Source organism: Mustela nivalis (assembly GCF_964662115.1).
Source record: "Mustela nivalis genome assembly, chromosome: 6".
Taxonomy (NCBI): Eukaryota; Metazoa; Chordata; class Mammalia; order Carnivora; family Mustelidae; genus Mustela; species Mustela nivalis.
In genome coordinates, this window is record NC_139025.1 from 76,717,036 (window position 1) to 76,733,515 (window position 16,480).

Here is a 16,480-nt window from a genome sequence, read left to right on the forward strand (position 1 = left end):
CATATGTGAAATATAAGGAATAGTGCAGAGGACCACAGGGGAAGGGAAGGAAAACTGAATGGGAAGGAGTCAGAAAGGGAAACAAACCACAAGACTCGGGGCTCCAGGAACCATCCTGAGGGATACAGAAGGGAGCAGGGGGTGGGGTGATGAGTACTAAGGAGGGTACGTGTGCTGATGAGCACTGGGTGTTATACACAACTAATGAATCACTGAATACTACATCAAACACTACTGATGTACTCTATGTTGGCTAACTGAACATAATTTTTTAAAAAAGAAATCAACTCTCTAAATCCTTACAAGGTCCTTTTCAACTAGAAAATCCTCCCATTTTAAGCTTTTCAATCATGTAGTTTAACTTCTTATCCCATTTTGACCTCTTTTTAATAGCATCCGTAACTATTATCAAGCCTCTGCATTAACAAAATAGCAGTGAAGAGCTCAAGAAATGTTTCCTACGCATGAGTAAAAACAATTTAAGCCAAAGCTCAAGTAAAGATTGAGCAAAAAGAATTCAAAATCAGAGGTAGAGTTTAAGAGTGGGGAAGAAAAAACAAAACTAGACACAGAAGGGGACAACATCTGGAGATAGTCAGGTAAAATTCCTAACCTGAGACAACAGAATTAAGCACTGTCATTTACGGAAAGCCTGGAAAGGCTGGAGGCTGAGAATGAACTTCAAGCCCCATTATTTTCATTCTTCAGTAAAAACTTACCAAGATCATTACAGAGGTGAATGACTAGAAGAGCATAAGATTTTTTTTTTTAAGATTTTATTTATTTATTTGACAGAGAGAGATCACAAGTAGGCATAGAGGCAGGCAGAGAGAGAGAGAGGGGGAAGCAGGCTCCCTGCTGAGCAGAGAGCCCGATGCGGGACTCGATCCCAAGACCCTGAGATCATGACCTGAGCCGAAGGCAGCGGCTTAACCCACTGAGCCACCCAGGCACCCAAGCATAAGATTTTTTTAAAAGTTAACTAGACATGTAAGAGTTCATGTGCATGTGGGGAGCAAGAAGAAAATAACAGTATGCAGAAAGAGTCAGAAGAAGGAAGTAGATGGCTGAATTGCAACTTATACTTTTTTGATGTCATTTTAAGATCAACCAGTTAGTTGTACTCATATGCCTACCACAGAGCCTGGAAAGTACTCAACAAAATCATTAGATGATGAAAGTGGAGATGAAGAGCTTTCAGCACTCACCTTCTCACTATTACCATTCTGAACTCCTACAAAGATAATATTCAGCAATCTCTCTTTATTAATATGCATACTTCCCATCCACCATCCAAACATCTGAATAATCTCCTTTTTACCAAAATCATGACAGACATCTTTGCCTGACAGGCTACATTTCTGAAATGTAAAGTTATTCTTTCTTTTCTTAGCTGTTTCTAACTTCACTGATCAGACATTTTGTTCGAGGAAGCATTCTTAAACAGTTTATATAAGCTCCTCAGAACGAAAATGAAACTCACTAGTCCATGGTAACCAGATTTGTTTTTTCAAACTTTTCTATAGGTATGCTCACATAAATAACTATGAGCCCTCCCTTTAGCACAGTGACCCAACATGATAATTCCACCTTTGAGTTCTTTCAAAATTCCGGAATGGCTTCCTTAGGCACTTATGTATATGGAGCCTATGACTTTGGGACTATCTCTGGGCTAACTGCTTTTTTCTGGGTATCCAAATACCTAATCAGGGTAAACAAGTCACAAGCAGATTTAAAGAGAGATGATAAAAACATTCTCAGTTATTTACATTACAAGGCTATAATGTCAATTGCATTAAAAAAAATCATGTCCTTGTGGCACCTGGATGGCTCAGTAAGTTAAGCCTCTCTGCCTTCAGCTCAGGTCATGATCTCAGGGTCCTGAAATCAAACCCCACATGGGGTTCTCTGTCTGGCGGGGAGCCTGCTTCCCCCTCTCTCTCTGCCTGCCTCTCTGCCTACTTGTGATCTCTCTCTCTCTCTCTCTGTGTCAAATAAATAAATAAAATCTTTAAAAAAAAAAAAAATGATGTCCCTGCAATTAAGCTTGTTACAGACCCATGAAAACTTACCTTTTTCCTGAGAAAACTTTTCCTCCTGCCGTTGGTGGTGAGGTTTGTAAGGTGCTGCCCCCTGACTAAGTTCTTCAGCCACAAAACCATCCAGAAAAGATAAAGAAGCATCTACCTGTATTAGCATGAAGCAAAAATTTAAAAATTAAAATTATATACCCTAAACAGTAGACTGTACCCTCACATAATTTTAATCCATGTGTCTTAAAAATAATTTTTAAATGTAAAACTGAACTTCAATTCTGAAAGTGCCACCAAGCTCTCTAGCTTTCTAAAACATCTATATTCAAATCAGTTAGCTAAGAATGTTAACAATGTAAGTCTTCTGCAATTGTGATCAATTTCAGTGCCCTGCAGAATGAACGCAACCAATATGTTACAGCATCATATGACTGAGACAAAGACAGTTCCCACCCTCAGGAGAATTGTAACCTACTAGAGAAGACACCTACACCCAGGAGCTACAGGGTCTGTATTAGTTTGTGCTGGGGGCAGAAAAATAAGGTGTGGGCCAGGCTAGCTCCTTTTGAAGACTCCAAGGAAGAGTAAGTTCCTTATCCCTTTGAGTTTCTGAAGGCACCAATATTCCTTGGCTTGCGGCCATATCACTCTGATCTCTGCTTCTATTGTTAGTTGGCTCTCTCCTCTCTGACTCTTTCCTCACCTTTATGTCTTGTGATCATGCCTTCTGGACAACTCAAGATAATCTCCTCATCACAAAATCCTTAACTTAATCACATCTACAAAGTTCTTGTTACCATGTAAAGTTCCAGGGATTAAGGTGTGTACACTGTGGGGAGGCCACTATTCAGACTCCCAGACTTGGGAGTCTGAATTTAACCATCCTATTCTCTTCTTTCTGAAAATGTTTTTTCACAAATCTATGGAAAATTACTTAATTTCAGCAGGAATAGAAAGGTATGAGAGAATGATTAAGTGAAAAGAAATGAGATAAGGAAGAGTAAGGGGAAAAGAAGAAAAGAAAAAGTGAGTGAAGAGTGAAATCTACACAAAAGGCTATGACAGTGGAGGCTTCAGAAGCCACAGGTTTGCTTCTGGTTTAGCCAGGTGTACACTAATAGCTCAGGTAATTAGAAGAGCAGGGGAATCTCAAACAGTTAAGTGGCACATCAAACTCTGAATCTGGAAAGGTTTAGTTTCTTTCTTTTTTTTTTTTTTAAGATTTAATTTATTTGACAGAGAGAGACAGCAAGAGCAGGAACACAAGGAAGGGGAGTGGGAGAGGGAGAAGCAGGCTTCCCGTTGAGCAGGGAGCCCAATGTGGGGCTCCATCCCAAGACCCATGAGGGCCTGAGCCGAAGGCAGATGCTTAACGACTGAGCCATCCAGGCACCCCAAGAAAGGTTTAGTTTCAATAAGATTCTTACAAAATGAAGCTATGTCATCATCGTTACCTTCTACTGGAGGGAAAGAGGAAATAGGTTCCTAGTTTACTACTGTACATAGCATATTTATTCACCATTTCAATGAATGTCTCTGGAATGCCTACCAAACATGAAAGCAAGGCCTCTGCTTTTAGGAGCTATTTGAAAGAACCAATGGACAAAGCTTCAAAACGAATACAAGTCATGAAAATCTGAGTCAGAATTAGTGGGAAGGCTACCTCTCCTATCCTCTTTCTCAACTATATTTGACAAATAAAAATTTGTACAAATCTGATTTCCTTTTGGAAATTTCCTAATTTATGCCAGTCTGGGGGAGAGACCGGTATGCACTCAGGGTGAGTAATAACTGAGCTCATTAGGTTAAAAATGGTGCTGGCTGAAAGGTGAGAAAAGGAAAGGTGGGTAATCAGGTTCTAAAGTGGGAAAGAAGTTAAGACACCAGGAGGACAAAATGCAATAGAGAACTATTTTTTACTTTCTCAAAGAAAACAAAGTAATAATTAAATGACATATTAGAAAAATTAAAGAGAGACTAAAAATTTTTAATTCTTGAATTACCATATGTTAAAAGAGATGGTCACAGGATATAAATGCCTTCATTGCAGTTCTCCAGAAGAGATACTCCTCTATTCCTGACTATTCGGGATCACTACTGACCTGCAGCTCTCAAATTCTCTCTCATACTAACGTGAGAAAAACTCCGACCTTCATCGTCAATGTTACAGAAACTATATTCTGATAGATCCCAGATATATCACAAATGGAAGAATTAACCTGTTATAGACAACGTGATTTTTACAAAACTAAAATACAGATGACTTACCACCATGTCTTCACAGCTCTTATCAACTGGAAGCAAGGTCTTCATAAGCTCCACATTCTCACGTAAATGTTTTAATTCGAATGCATGCTGTCTCATACAAGTATCCAGAGATACGGTGAATTCCTGGATTAATCTCTCAACTATGTTAGAAGAGTGTGCTTGGGATGTCAACTTGGTAACAGCAGCGATTAACCAGGCTTTTGTTTCTGAAGAAACTGAGTCACTTATAAGTAACTTGTAGAGTTTGGTTAGAACTTCCTCTGGTGTGTCCTTATCTAAGAGGTAGTAATACTCCCCTAAGACCTATGAGTAAAACAAACAGATGTTTATATAGAAGTATCAAGTTATGCAGCAAATTGTACTCAGAAATCCAAACAAAGTAGCTACTGCTGGAGTCAATTTACTCTAGATTAAACATACTGTCATAGCAAATTATTGAAAAAAGATAAAACTATACATTTTAGGTTCAAAATTATATAAGAATTGGAACTCCACACAAAAAGGTTTTCCACATCTTTATCATTAACAATACATAAAGCAGCCCACCTTTATAAGTTCACTTTCTTCTGATTTTCAGGTTTGGTTATTGCTTTTTATATGCCTGTCCACACTCTGTTACTTATTTTGCAATAAGCATTTAGTCCAGGGGTTCTCACATGCTAATATGCATGAGAGTCACCTGAGGTGTTTCATAAACATACAGATTTCTAGGTTATACCCCCAGATATTCTGAGTTAATATGTCTGTTTTGGGGATCTACAATACACATGTTGAACCAGCATCAGCTGATTCTGATGCAGATGATCCAAAGAAGAAACTCTGAGGAACACTGATCTATGTTACATATGTTTTTTCTTACATCTAATTTATTTAAGTGATACATAATCCTACTGACCTAAGAATCATTAATAACTGATAATTCAGGGCACCTGGGTGGCTCAGTGGGTTAAGCCTCTGCCATGACTCAGGTCATGGTCTCAGGGTCCTAGGACTGAGCCCCACATCAGCCTCTCTGCTCAGCAGGGAGCCTGCTTACCACTCTCTCTCTGCCTGCCTCTCTGCCTACTTGTGACCTCTTTCTCTGTCAAATAAATAAAATCTTAAAAAAAAAAAAAAAAAAAAAAAAAACCTGCTAATTCATGGAGTGTGAAATCTTTCCTAAGTGCTACTTATGGAGTATTTTCATGTCTTTGAGTAACACTGGCATTAGCAGGTAAAAAAAAAAAAAAAAAGCAAAACAAAACAGTGAGGTGAGGTGACAGGCAAGGAAAAATTTATAGCTAGTAAAATGAACAGGAGGAAAAATAAATAGAACTAAGTAAGTTCAATATTTAAAGTAGCAAGATAATTTTTACGTGGTTTAATAAGATGGAAGATAGCTCTAGAAAAGCTAGTAATCTAAATTCCAGTTCAAAAATTAATGGGAAGATGGAGTAGGTGCATTTTTCCCTATTCTTCCCAATAAGTATACCTAAAAACCCTTGATGTTATGTATAAAGCACACATAAAAAGACACCAATAGGTGGAGAAAAGAAGGCTGACTGCTAAGGATGCTGGGACAGTACAGTGGGTTATCTGCTGCTTCATACACCCCAGACTGGGTACTATTAAGCCAGCAACCTGGAAACACCAATAGGTGCAGACAAACTGGCCCAAAGTAAAGCCTGCCCTCTAGTGAAAGAGCCAGGAGGCCAGAAAACTTTAAGACAATAACCCTTCTACTCCAGCCAAGCACTACACAGAAAAGAACCACAGACCCACCCACACCAGCACAGGCAGAGTAGAGAGCCAAGACTTCCACCCTACTAAGCTGTAAGAGGCACCCCCATTCCCATACAAGGGTAGTGACTGAGAAGTCCCAGTGGAGAACCAGGACTTTCATCCCCACCAACGGTAGAGAGGCCCACTCCTCCACAGTGTCCATGAAGACCACATATGAAGCCACTTCACCTCTACCCAAGTATAAGAGGGACCCCACCCTACATCTGCCAGGGTAGGGTCAGGAGAAGCCTAGAGGAGAGTCAGGACTTCCACCATGCTCAGCCATAGCTAGACAACCCCTTCACAATGTCAGTGGAGGCCACACAGTAGAGATCTCAACACCTGTGTCACAATACCATCACCAAAAAAATCTAATCAACATTTATTGGACATGCCATCCAACAATGGCAGAATACCCATTCTTTTCAAGCACCCACAGAACATATAGTAAGATATATCTTGGGCCATAAAACAAACCTCAACAAACTTAACACAACCGAATTCACCAAGTATTTTCTCTGAAAACAATGGCATCAAACTAGAAATCAATAACAGGAACTTTTCCAAAAACTTAAAATTAAACAACACTCTTCTATACAATTTTTCCAGAACATGGAAGAGAAAAGAACATTCCTTCCTTCAGACCAAAACTGTAACAACAGAGTAGAAAAGAAAAAAATCTCATGAACAGAGATGTAAGAATTTTTTTTTTTGAAGATTTTATTTATTTATTTGACAGACAGAGATCACAAGTAGGCAGAGAGGCAGGCAGAGAGAGAGGAGGAAGCAGGCTCCCCACCAAGCAGAGAGCCCGATGCAGAGCTTGATCCCAGGACCCCAGGACCATGATCCGAGCTGAAGGCAGAGGCTTAACCCACTGCGCCACTCAGGTGCCCCGAGATGTAAGAATTCTTAACATGGAATCTACAAGAAATCTATACACACACACACACACACACACACACCCTAGATTAGTGAGTTCAGCAAGGCTGCAAAGATTGCAAAGCAAGATCAAAATACAAAAATCTACTGTACTTGAATAAACTAGCAACAGACATGTGGGAACCAAAATTAAAAATACAACTTATTTACTACTGCTCTAAAGAAAGTGAAAGTATAAATCCAACCAAATTTGTACAGAATCTGTACGTTATAGAAAGAAATAAAAGTGACATGGAGGAAAAAAAAGAAATAGCTGCCAATATAATAACCATTTAGGCAAGGATTACCAATACTAAAACCACTGGTGAAAGGCAGTTGAGGAAAAGATGCTCATGAATAGCCACATAGAATCACCTACAGATTAATTACAAATTACCAAGAGAAAGGGCATCTTTAAAATGGAGAGATCTAAAAAAAGGTCATCATTTTAACCACACAATGAAACTTAAAATCACTAATGACTAGAGGAATTGATACCAAATGCATCCTGATGATGCAGTGGAAAGTACAAAATATTGTTATTGTAGTATTCTTGCTAAAAATGTTTAACCAAACCAGAAATAATGAGCCAAATTCAGAATGCTGGGTAGTCTATAAGTCAACAGCATTCATCCAAAAAAAACAGTATCATGAAAACAAAAGGAAACTGAGGATCAATATAAAATAAAAGAGGCTAAAAAGACAACCAAAGGCAATTTGTGAACCCTGACTGGATCCAGGATTGGGAGTAGTAGAAAAACAATCATAACAGACCTTTTTTGGACAAATGGATAAATGTGAAAATGGACTACACAGTAAGTGATATTAATGGATTAATGTTATATTTCTTATTACCAATGTAATAATTGTTCTATGACAGGACAATGTCATTCTTTTTTTTTTCTTTAATTTTATTTATTTATTTGACAGAGAGAAATCACAAGTAGATGGAGAGGCAGGCAGAGAGAGAGGGAAGCAGGCTCCCCGCCGAGCAGAGAGCCCAATGCGGGACTTGATCCCAGGACCCTGAGATCATGACCCGAGCCGAACGCAGCGGCTTAACCCACTGAGCCACCCAGGCGCCCCAGGACAATGTCATTCTTAAAGACTTACAGTGAATTTTTTAAGTCATGATATCTGCAACTCTATTGTAAATGGCTCAGCAAAACAAACTGTATATAGGTAGAGCTACATATAGATATAGATACAGTAAAGCAAAGGTGGTTAAAAAATATTAACTGGGAATACAGATGAAAAGTATAGAGGTACTTATTATAGTAGTCTTTCAATGTTCCTGCAGTTGAGAAAAAAAATTCTTAAATAAAGGTCTAGGTAAAGTTTAAGTTAACAAGCTAATATTTGTTCAAAGTATAAAATATTAAAATATGTACAGCCTATGATCTAGTAGTTGTACTTCACCAAATCTCGAAACTCACCCATATACACACAAAAAAAACACAGAGGTGATGGTAACCTATGATTATATTATATACATGTGACCTTCATCCTACAAAGAGATGATCTCCTTTGCTGGCTTTGATGAAACCAGGAATCATGTCAGGAGGTCCACATGCAAGAACATAAACGCAGTTCTGGGAGCTAAGAGTAGCCTACAGTCAACAATCTGAACCTCTAACAGTCCTACAGCTGCAAGAATCTGATTTCTTCCAACAACCACATGAGCTTGGGAGGGGATCCCTCACCAGTCAAGATTCAGATGAGACAGTAGCCCCAGCCAACACCCTAACTGCAACCCTGAGAGTCTTTAAGCAGAACACCCAGCTGTTTTAAGCAGTAAGTTTGTGGGAACACACAGCAACAGAAAACTAATATAACAGACACACAGTGTTCATATATTCTAACACAGATTTGCACAGAAAACACAACAAATGTATTGTAGACACAGATGTATAACCAAATACCTATCCTTAAAAGATCAGACATGAGAGATGGCAGGGAGAATGAACAGACAGACTTTCTGGTTAAGTGACAGAAACTAGCCATTGGGAAAGAAAATTGACAGCTAGAGTCAGCAGAGTAGAACTGAATGACTTCTGAAGGAAATAAACTGTTAGTATTTGGTATTATAAAAAATGTTATAAATACTTATGATCTAATGTACTTTGCTCACCCAACTCATAACTTGAAGAAATTTCTGTGGATAAAACACATTTTCCACATCTAGTAAAGTGAGATAAGACTGAACTGCATAAAGCCTTAATTGTTGATCTTCTGTTTCATCATCAAAACCTACAAAGAAATTGATACATCATTTTAAATTCCACTAAATTCTCTAAGGACTCCATAACAAAACATTTAATTTTTGGATCTCTATTTTACAGAATGCAGTAATTTACTAACCTTCTGCAAGCAGTCTCATAAAGTTATTGGGAATATCAGGATGCATGACATCTCCTCCCACTGAAAACACAGCATTCATTGTCTGAATAAACCATGCATTATCAGGAGCATATGTGTCCACAGTGTTAAGAACAAGTACACTTCCAAGTGCCAAGTATTAAAATTATCTTTGCACCAACCTTTTAAAGAATAATCCCCAACCCATCCTACCTTGTCATTTTTGCTCCTAACCTCTGCCAATAAATTGTTCTATACTCCAGTTTAATGTAAAATAGATGCTTAGTAAAAACTTATTTAATAAGCTTAATAAACTAAGTTCATGTTGCTTCATCTAGCACTGTTCCTTGTACGTAACTAAATATCCAATGAATAAGTGTGAAATAATTTAAAGAAATGTTCCAGCTGACTAAGGACAAATAATGGAAAACGATACACACTTCAAAGAGGCTAAATGTGGTGTGTCTACCAGAACAAGCTGTTTAACATCTTCTCTAATCTGTTCTGCTTCAGTTCTAAAATTCTATCATTCTGCTGGCCAAAGCTACAGCACTGGCTAGGAAAAAACTATACTTAAGCAATTTCCAAGACATCTGGATTAACACTGCACATTTACTCCTTCTTAGATTTAAAAAGCAGACATCTTAAAAAGAATGGAATCTCCTTGTGACCTACAAAGTTACACTGACTTTTAAAAACAAAATATGGAGAAGAGTGACATGTGGAGTTCCCAACCACCTTATCACAACAATTTCCAGTATAAACAACAGTGGAAAGGATAAATTTTAGACGCTGAGCCTTACTCTCAAGGCCCCTCTGTAAAATAAGAACTTTTACCAGAAAAGAAACTAAGTATGAAGTAAAGTCAAAGATAAGGAGGCACTGGGACTCCTGAGTGGCTTAGTTAGTTAAGCATCTGGCTTCGGCTCAAGTCATGATCCCAGGGTCCTGGGACTGGGTCCCACAACACGCTCCCTGCTCAGCAGAGAGTCTGCTTCTCCCTTTCTAAAGGTATCCATGACTCATGGTCCAAACAAAGGATATTTCTCAGCAAGCTCAGCTATTTTGCCAACCAAATTGACAATTATATATTCTTCTTTGCTCTGATGTAAATATTCAAGCATTTTCTGGACAATCACTATTATATTCTGTGCATTAGTAATTCTGTAAAGAAGCTCCAAAGTCTATTTAAGAAAGAGAAATAAAAACAGTATTACAAAACTATGCATGATAACTCCAATAAATACAGCACTATATAGGTTTATAATACAGTTGATTTTCCCACTTTTGCACAGGTCAGCTGGGCAGTCGGTTAGTAAGTGCTGAAGAAATGCACATTTTAACTGAAACAGAACTTAAAGATAGAACAAAAAAATTGTCATTTTTTTGTGTCAAAAAAATTAATCATAATCAATTGCAAAGTCTAAAAGGCTTCTACTAATCTCAATAGGTATAATCTGACTACTACTACATAAGAGGCTACTACTACTACATAACTTTTTAAAAAATTTAAAGGCTTACTTCTTAAACCTGTATTACTTATGCCTGTATGTGCATGCATATATACACACATAAAACAAATTAAAAAATTCAGTCTTGCAAACTATTTTCCACACTATTCAACTGAAAACAGCCCTTGAGCAGGTTTGTCAGCTGAGGGCAAATGGCCTCTAATGGACAAGGGTTGGTGGCTCAAGTGCTTCAAACCCTCAGCAAGGCCTATGTTCAGAATCTCAGGCAGCAAGGAAAAACTGTGTTATAGCCACCATTTCAGTGCTCAGGAATATACCTCTTGCTTCTTCAAGCAAGATGATGGAAGACCAGTACCACAGTAAGCTCCCATTTGGCTGGGCTTTCTAAGGCCCTACATTAAAGTTCTAAAAATCCTGTAATTCCCAGAAATCAATGAGACCAAGGGCAGTCCTGGTCTCAGAAAGTATTATTTACTGGTATTTTAGGATCAACAACATTAGCTGCAAGGGAACGTCTACATATCTCACTTGTCAGACTTGTTCATTAGGGCTCTTTTCAATTTTTCAATCTTTATAGCCAGGATTTCAAGTACAAAAGATAACTGTTTCAGTTAGTATTTGACTCCATTTAAAATCTACAAAAACACAGGTCCCCCTATCGTTAGTTTTCAATTTATCTAGCTGTCTCAGACATGCTCCCTATAGATTCTAAACTATGTATTATATATTTTTAGATAATTTACACCCCATTTATTTCCTACTCTAAGACCATGCAATTTAGCATTTCCAAGACTGCATGAGTATGATATTTTTATTCTACCTCCTTCTTTCTCCCTGTAAGACAGATAAGTAATAAAACCAAGTAAAAGGGAATCCCAGTCCAAAGCAACAGGTCCCTCCATACCCAGGGACCAACGTTCCTGGTATGCAATTACTTATAGAGGTTAAATGTGACAGTGGCATTCAAAGACAGTACTGCAATACCATCTTGGGACACCACTGATACTTAGTATCTTCCCCAAAGGATTCAAACTACTTTTCTCACTACAGGTAATAGAAAAACAGATTAGACTTGACCATTTTAAACAGATCAGACATGATCATTCTATTTTCCCTTGGACTCTCATTTTTAAATAAGAGCCTCCAAATTAAATATAGCAATAAGAAAACTGTATCTAAGTCAATTCTGCTCAATTTAGTAGCCAATCACACAAAGAAAATGCATGCCCTATACCTGTTCAAAGTGGAAGAACCATATAATTATTAGTTACTGTCCTTTGGTGCCTTATCACTTTTCTATGATGCCTACACATAGAAATTAGTATATCTGTAAACTTCCCAGATTCATTTGAGGTAGATAACAATTTTCAGATTATTAAAAACATGAATTCAAAAAGAAAAAATATGGAGCACCTGGGTGGCTCAGTCATTTAAGCATCCAGCTCAGGATTTCAGCTCAGGTAATGATCTCAGGGTCATGAGATCAAGCCTCACCTCAGACTCCATGCTAAGATTGGAACCTTAAGAGTTTCTCCCTCTCCCTCTGTCCCTCCCTCTCAAAACAAATATATATATGTATATATATATGTGACAATTTCTCAGAAATATTTTTTTTCAGAAACAGCATCTTTCAAAATTCAGAATGTATAATCTTATCTTTTAAAATTGCAATTGCTTAATGAAATAGTGTTCTTTCAATAAACTTTTTTAACTCACTTAAGTAATTTAGATGTTCAATAAATTATTTTTAAAATCAAAAATAAAAATAAACACTCATAGGTCCCACATAACCATTTTAAATGAAGGTACAAACTGATTTCTTTGATGAATATTAACAGAAATACTTATACAGACACTTAAGTGGACAATGAAGCTAGCTTACAAAAGGAAAAAGCTGAAACAAATTAAGTAAATTATACACCTTTCCTTCCAAGCAGTTCAAATAATTTTGGGGTATCTTTATTAATTTTCTCAATAGTCCTACATATTTAATAGAGAATTCATTAGCCCATTTTACAGATATTAAGGAGAATATGAAAAAATATTAATAGCCATAAATTACACCTTAAATTGTATTGACAGAAAGACCTGGAAATAGAATTTAGTTTTGGACCAAAAAGATATTAATGAAGCCATACAGGTAACTGGACCTAATTCCTCCAGCTCATAGTTTAAATCCATTTGTGAGGCTACTGACAAAAGGACTTTTTAGAAAAGGTCCTTAAATTTTAGAATAAAATATACTCAAAAGTTAAAATACACCACACACACACACACACACACACACACACACACTGCCCACTATTTTATTCTCTCCATAATACCAAAAAAAAGTTTTAAAGTTCTAACACTTTGCATACACTATTCAAAATACCAGTTTACCTCTCTTTTAATAATGGGATCTGGATGGTCTAAGCACTCAATTATTGTCATCTGGTGCTGAAGAGCCAGAGTGGGATCCTGTTGGATAACATAGGTAAGAGCCTTCAGTCCTAGAAACAAAGATTATGTTATACAATTGACTGGAAACAAATACCCAGCAAATTTCAAGAGCCCTCTTTGTAATTTCTGTCAAAATTATTTAATCATCTTGGAGCACCTGGATGCTTCAGTCATGATCTCAGGGTCATGAGATTGAGCCCTGTGTCAGGCTCTACCCTCAGCAGGGAGTCTGCTTGAGATTCTCTCTCCCTCTGCTCTCCACCTCCCCTTTGATGCATGCGTGTGTGCGTGCGTGTTCTCTCTCTCTAATAAATAAGTAAAATATTTTTTATAAAAAATTATCTAATCATCTTACCTAAATATTTGAGATTTATTTTAGGTGACAGAACAAATTTTCCAATGCACTTGGCAGCCTTCTCAAGTAATTCTGATTTAGGATAAATAGAATAAACTGTATGTACACATTCAAACAGAATAGCTAGAGAAAGAAAATATAAAATATCAGGGATCATGTTAAGGCATAGTAAAAGAACATACTTGTACAGAACTCACAGCAAAACAAATGAATTAAAAGGTCAGTTTTAGTAAAAAATCTTACTTATAAAAAATTTTCAAAGATAGGAACTTTGTTTTAAGGCTTACACAGTTATTAGGATTATGCTACCACAGCACACTCTAAAGAGAATTACCTATTAATAGATAAAAATGATGAATTCACTCATGCAACAAGTATTTACTGAACACCTCCTATGTGCCAGGCATTGTTGTAATAGGATGGACACAGCCATGGAAAAAAGACAAACACCCCTGCCCTTAAGGAGCTCACATTCTAATGGACACATAGGTAATATATTCATTGTTTCTATATAAACATATATTTCCAACACTCCTTCAATGTTTTAAAATAATTTGTTCTCAGGCAATTCCTACCACTCACACAAAGAAACAATATATGTAGTTTATTTTAATATAATTATTTTGGAATGTTCTAGCATTTGCTTCAAAGTAGGACCACTTCATAAAAATCCTCAAGTCAATTTTTTAAAGGCAACCTCAAAGAATCTCGAACCATCAACTGAACATCTTGGTAGTGTTCAAATTTGATTTTCTAACGTAGTTAAACATCTGATAAATATGACAGATGATCAAAGTAGACACTAAAATGTTTTTCAAGCTCTTTTGAAGAGCCTAAGTCAAGGAGCTGGAGGTTCGCCACAGTAGAGAACCAGTGATGTATCATTACATCCTGCATGTGCTGTGGAATCACAGTAATGAGAAGTGACACACAGACTCAGCAAACTCAACAGTTCTACTACAAGCTGAAGCATATCCAAGTGTCCTTGATAGCATCATTTCTTCTCTAGTTCCAAAAGCCTAAAACAAAACAATCGGATACTTTTTGTGTGTACAAGACAGATCTTGAATATTCAACTAGCTATGTTTTATACTGCTAAGTTGCCCATCAATTGATTCAAATCTAAATTTTGCATAAAAAGCTTTATATGAACCCCTTCTACAGAGAAAGAAAGAGAGAAAAGAAACCAGAAGTATAAAGTTCTCTTTAAGAAGGGGAAAAAAAAAAAAAAAAAAAAGAAGGGAAAGGACTTTAAAGGAAAACCTACAAAGTAAGTTAATTTAACCTAAAAAGAGGGGTGCCTGGGTGGCTCAGTCAGTTAAGCGGCTGCCTTCGGCTTAGGTCTTGTCCCAGGTCCTGGGACTGAGGCCCCTCATCAGGCTCGCTGCTCAGCGGGGAGCCTGCTTCTCCCTCTCCCTCAGCCTGCCACTCTGTCTACTTGTGCTCTCTCAAAATAAATAAAATCTTTTTAAAAAATAAAAAAAAAATTTTTTTTAATCAACCAAATAGATACTCTGTATATTCAGATGTTGTGCTGTGAAATGTCCTCACTCTGTGCTATGGAAAGAGTAGACGTTATGACTTAGTGAACTAAACAAAGAGAGGCTTGGTCAAGTGACTAACCAACTAAGGCAGGAGTGGATAAACCAATACTAAATCCAGCCGTTGGCCTACTTTTGCAAGCCTGTAGACTGATTTTCACATTTTTTTTAACTGAGATAAAATCAACATATAACTTATATTAGTTTCAGGTATACAGCTACATTTTTTAAACATTGTGGAAAAGGGGCACCTATGTGACTTAGTCAGTTGGGCATCTGACTCTTTGTTTTGGCTCAGGTCATGATCTCAGGGTCTTGAGACTGAGCCCCATGCTGAGCTCCCCACTAAGTGGAGAGTTGACTTGAGATTCTTTCTCCCTCCCTTTCCTCCCACTCTGCTCCTCACTCCTCCCTCCTGCTCGTATTCTCTTTCTCTAAAACAAAAATCTATAAAAAAAAATAAAAATAGGGCACGTGGGTGGCTCAATGGGTTCACCAACTGCCTTCAGCTCAGGTCATGATCTCAGGGTTCCGGGATCGAGTCCCGCATCGGGCTCCCTGCTCAGCGGGGAGCCTGCTTCCCTCTCTCTCTCTCTGCCTGCCTCTCTGCCTACTTGTGATCTCTGTCAAATAAATAAAATCTTCTTAATAAATAAATAAATAAGTAAAAATAAATGTTAAAAATTAAAGCTGTGAAAAAAGCAAAAAAAAGGAGAATTTATGACAGAAACCTATGTTACATACAAAGCCTAAAATATTTATTATCTGACCCTTTTTAGAAAAAGTTTACCAAACCCTGAACTAACCAGCCAGTCCTAAGTAAGATTAAAAAAAATGCTTTGCGGGGGTGCTTAGATGACTCAGTGTGTTGAGCCTCTGCCTCTGGCTTGGGTCAAGATCTCAGGGTCCTGGGATTCAGCCCCACATCAGGCTCTCTGCTCAGTAGGGAGCCTGCCTCCCCTCTCTCTGCCTGCCTCTCTGCCTTTGTGATCTCTCTCTCTCTCTGTCAAATAAATAAATAAAATCTTTTTTAAAAATAATGCTTCGCAAAAATAATAATAATAATAATAATGCTTCGCTGGTGCACCTGGGTGGCTTAGTCGGTTAAGCATCTGCCTTCAGGTCGGGTCATGATCCCTCGGTCCTGGGAGTTAGTCCCGCATCAGGCTCCCTGCTCAGCAGAAAGCCTATTTTCTCCACTCATGCACTCTCGCTCTTTCTCAAATAAGTAAATAAAAATCTTTGAAAAAAAATAATGATGCTCCATTTTCTATTGTAACTGACATGGCTTCCTTTACAGATTCCTGCCATTCAAAACTCTGCTGCTAG

General features: G+C 37.6%; 1 protein-coding gene across 3 annotated transcripts in view; it reads right to left on the reverse strand.

Moving 5' to 3' along the window:
* The window catches only part of AP4E1 (adaptor related protein complex 4 subunit epsilon 1), a 59,887-nt gene that overhangs the window by 20,470 nt on the left and 22,937 nt on the right, over positions 1–16,480 (reverse strand). For all 3 annotated transcript variants that reach the window (XR_014312814.1, XM_082734781.1, XM_082734780.1), the window contains 7 exons: positions 13,611–13,733; positions 13,196–13,305; positions 10,386–10,525; positions 9,345–9,457; positions 9,115–9,233; positions 4,302–4,604; positions 2,073–2,187 (listed from right to left, as the gene is read on the reverse strand). Coding sequence is in view for 2 of the 3 variants with exons in the window: in XM_082734781.1 (XP_082590907.1) it covers positions 2,073–2,187; positions 4,302–4,604; positions 9,115–9,233; positions 9,345–9,457; positions 10,386–10,525; positions 13,196–13,305; positions 13,611–13,733 (1,023 nt within the window). In the remaining variant the exon portion in view is untranslated. The remainder of the gene's footprint in view (positions 1–2,072; positions 2,188–4,301; positions 4,605–9,114; positions 9,234–9,344; positions 9,458–10,385; positions 10,526–13,195; positions 13,306–13,610; positions 13,734–16,480) is intronic.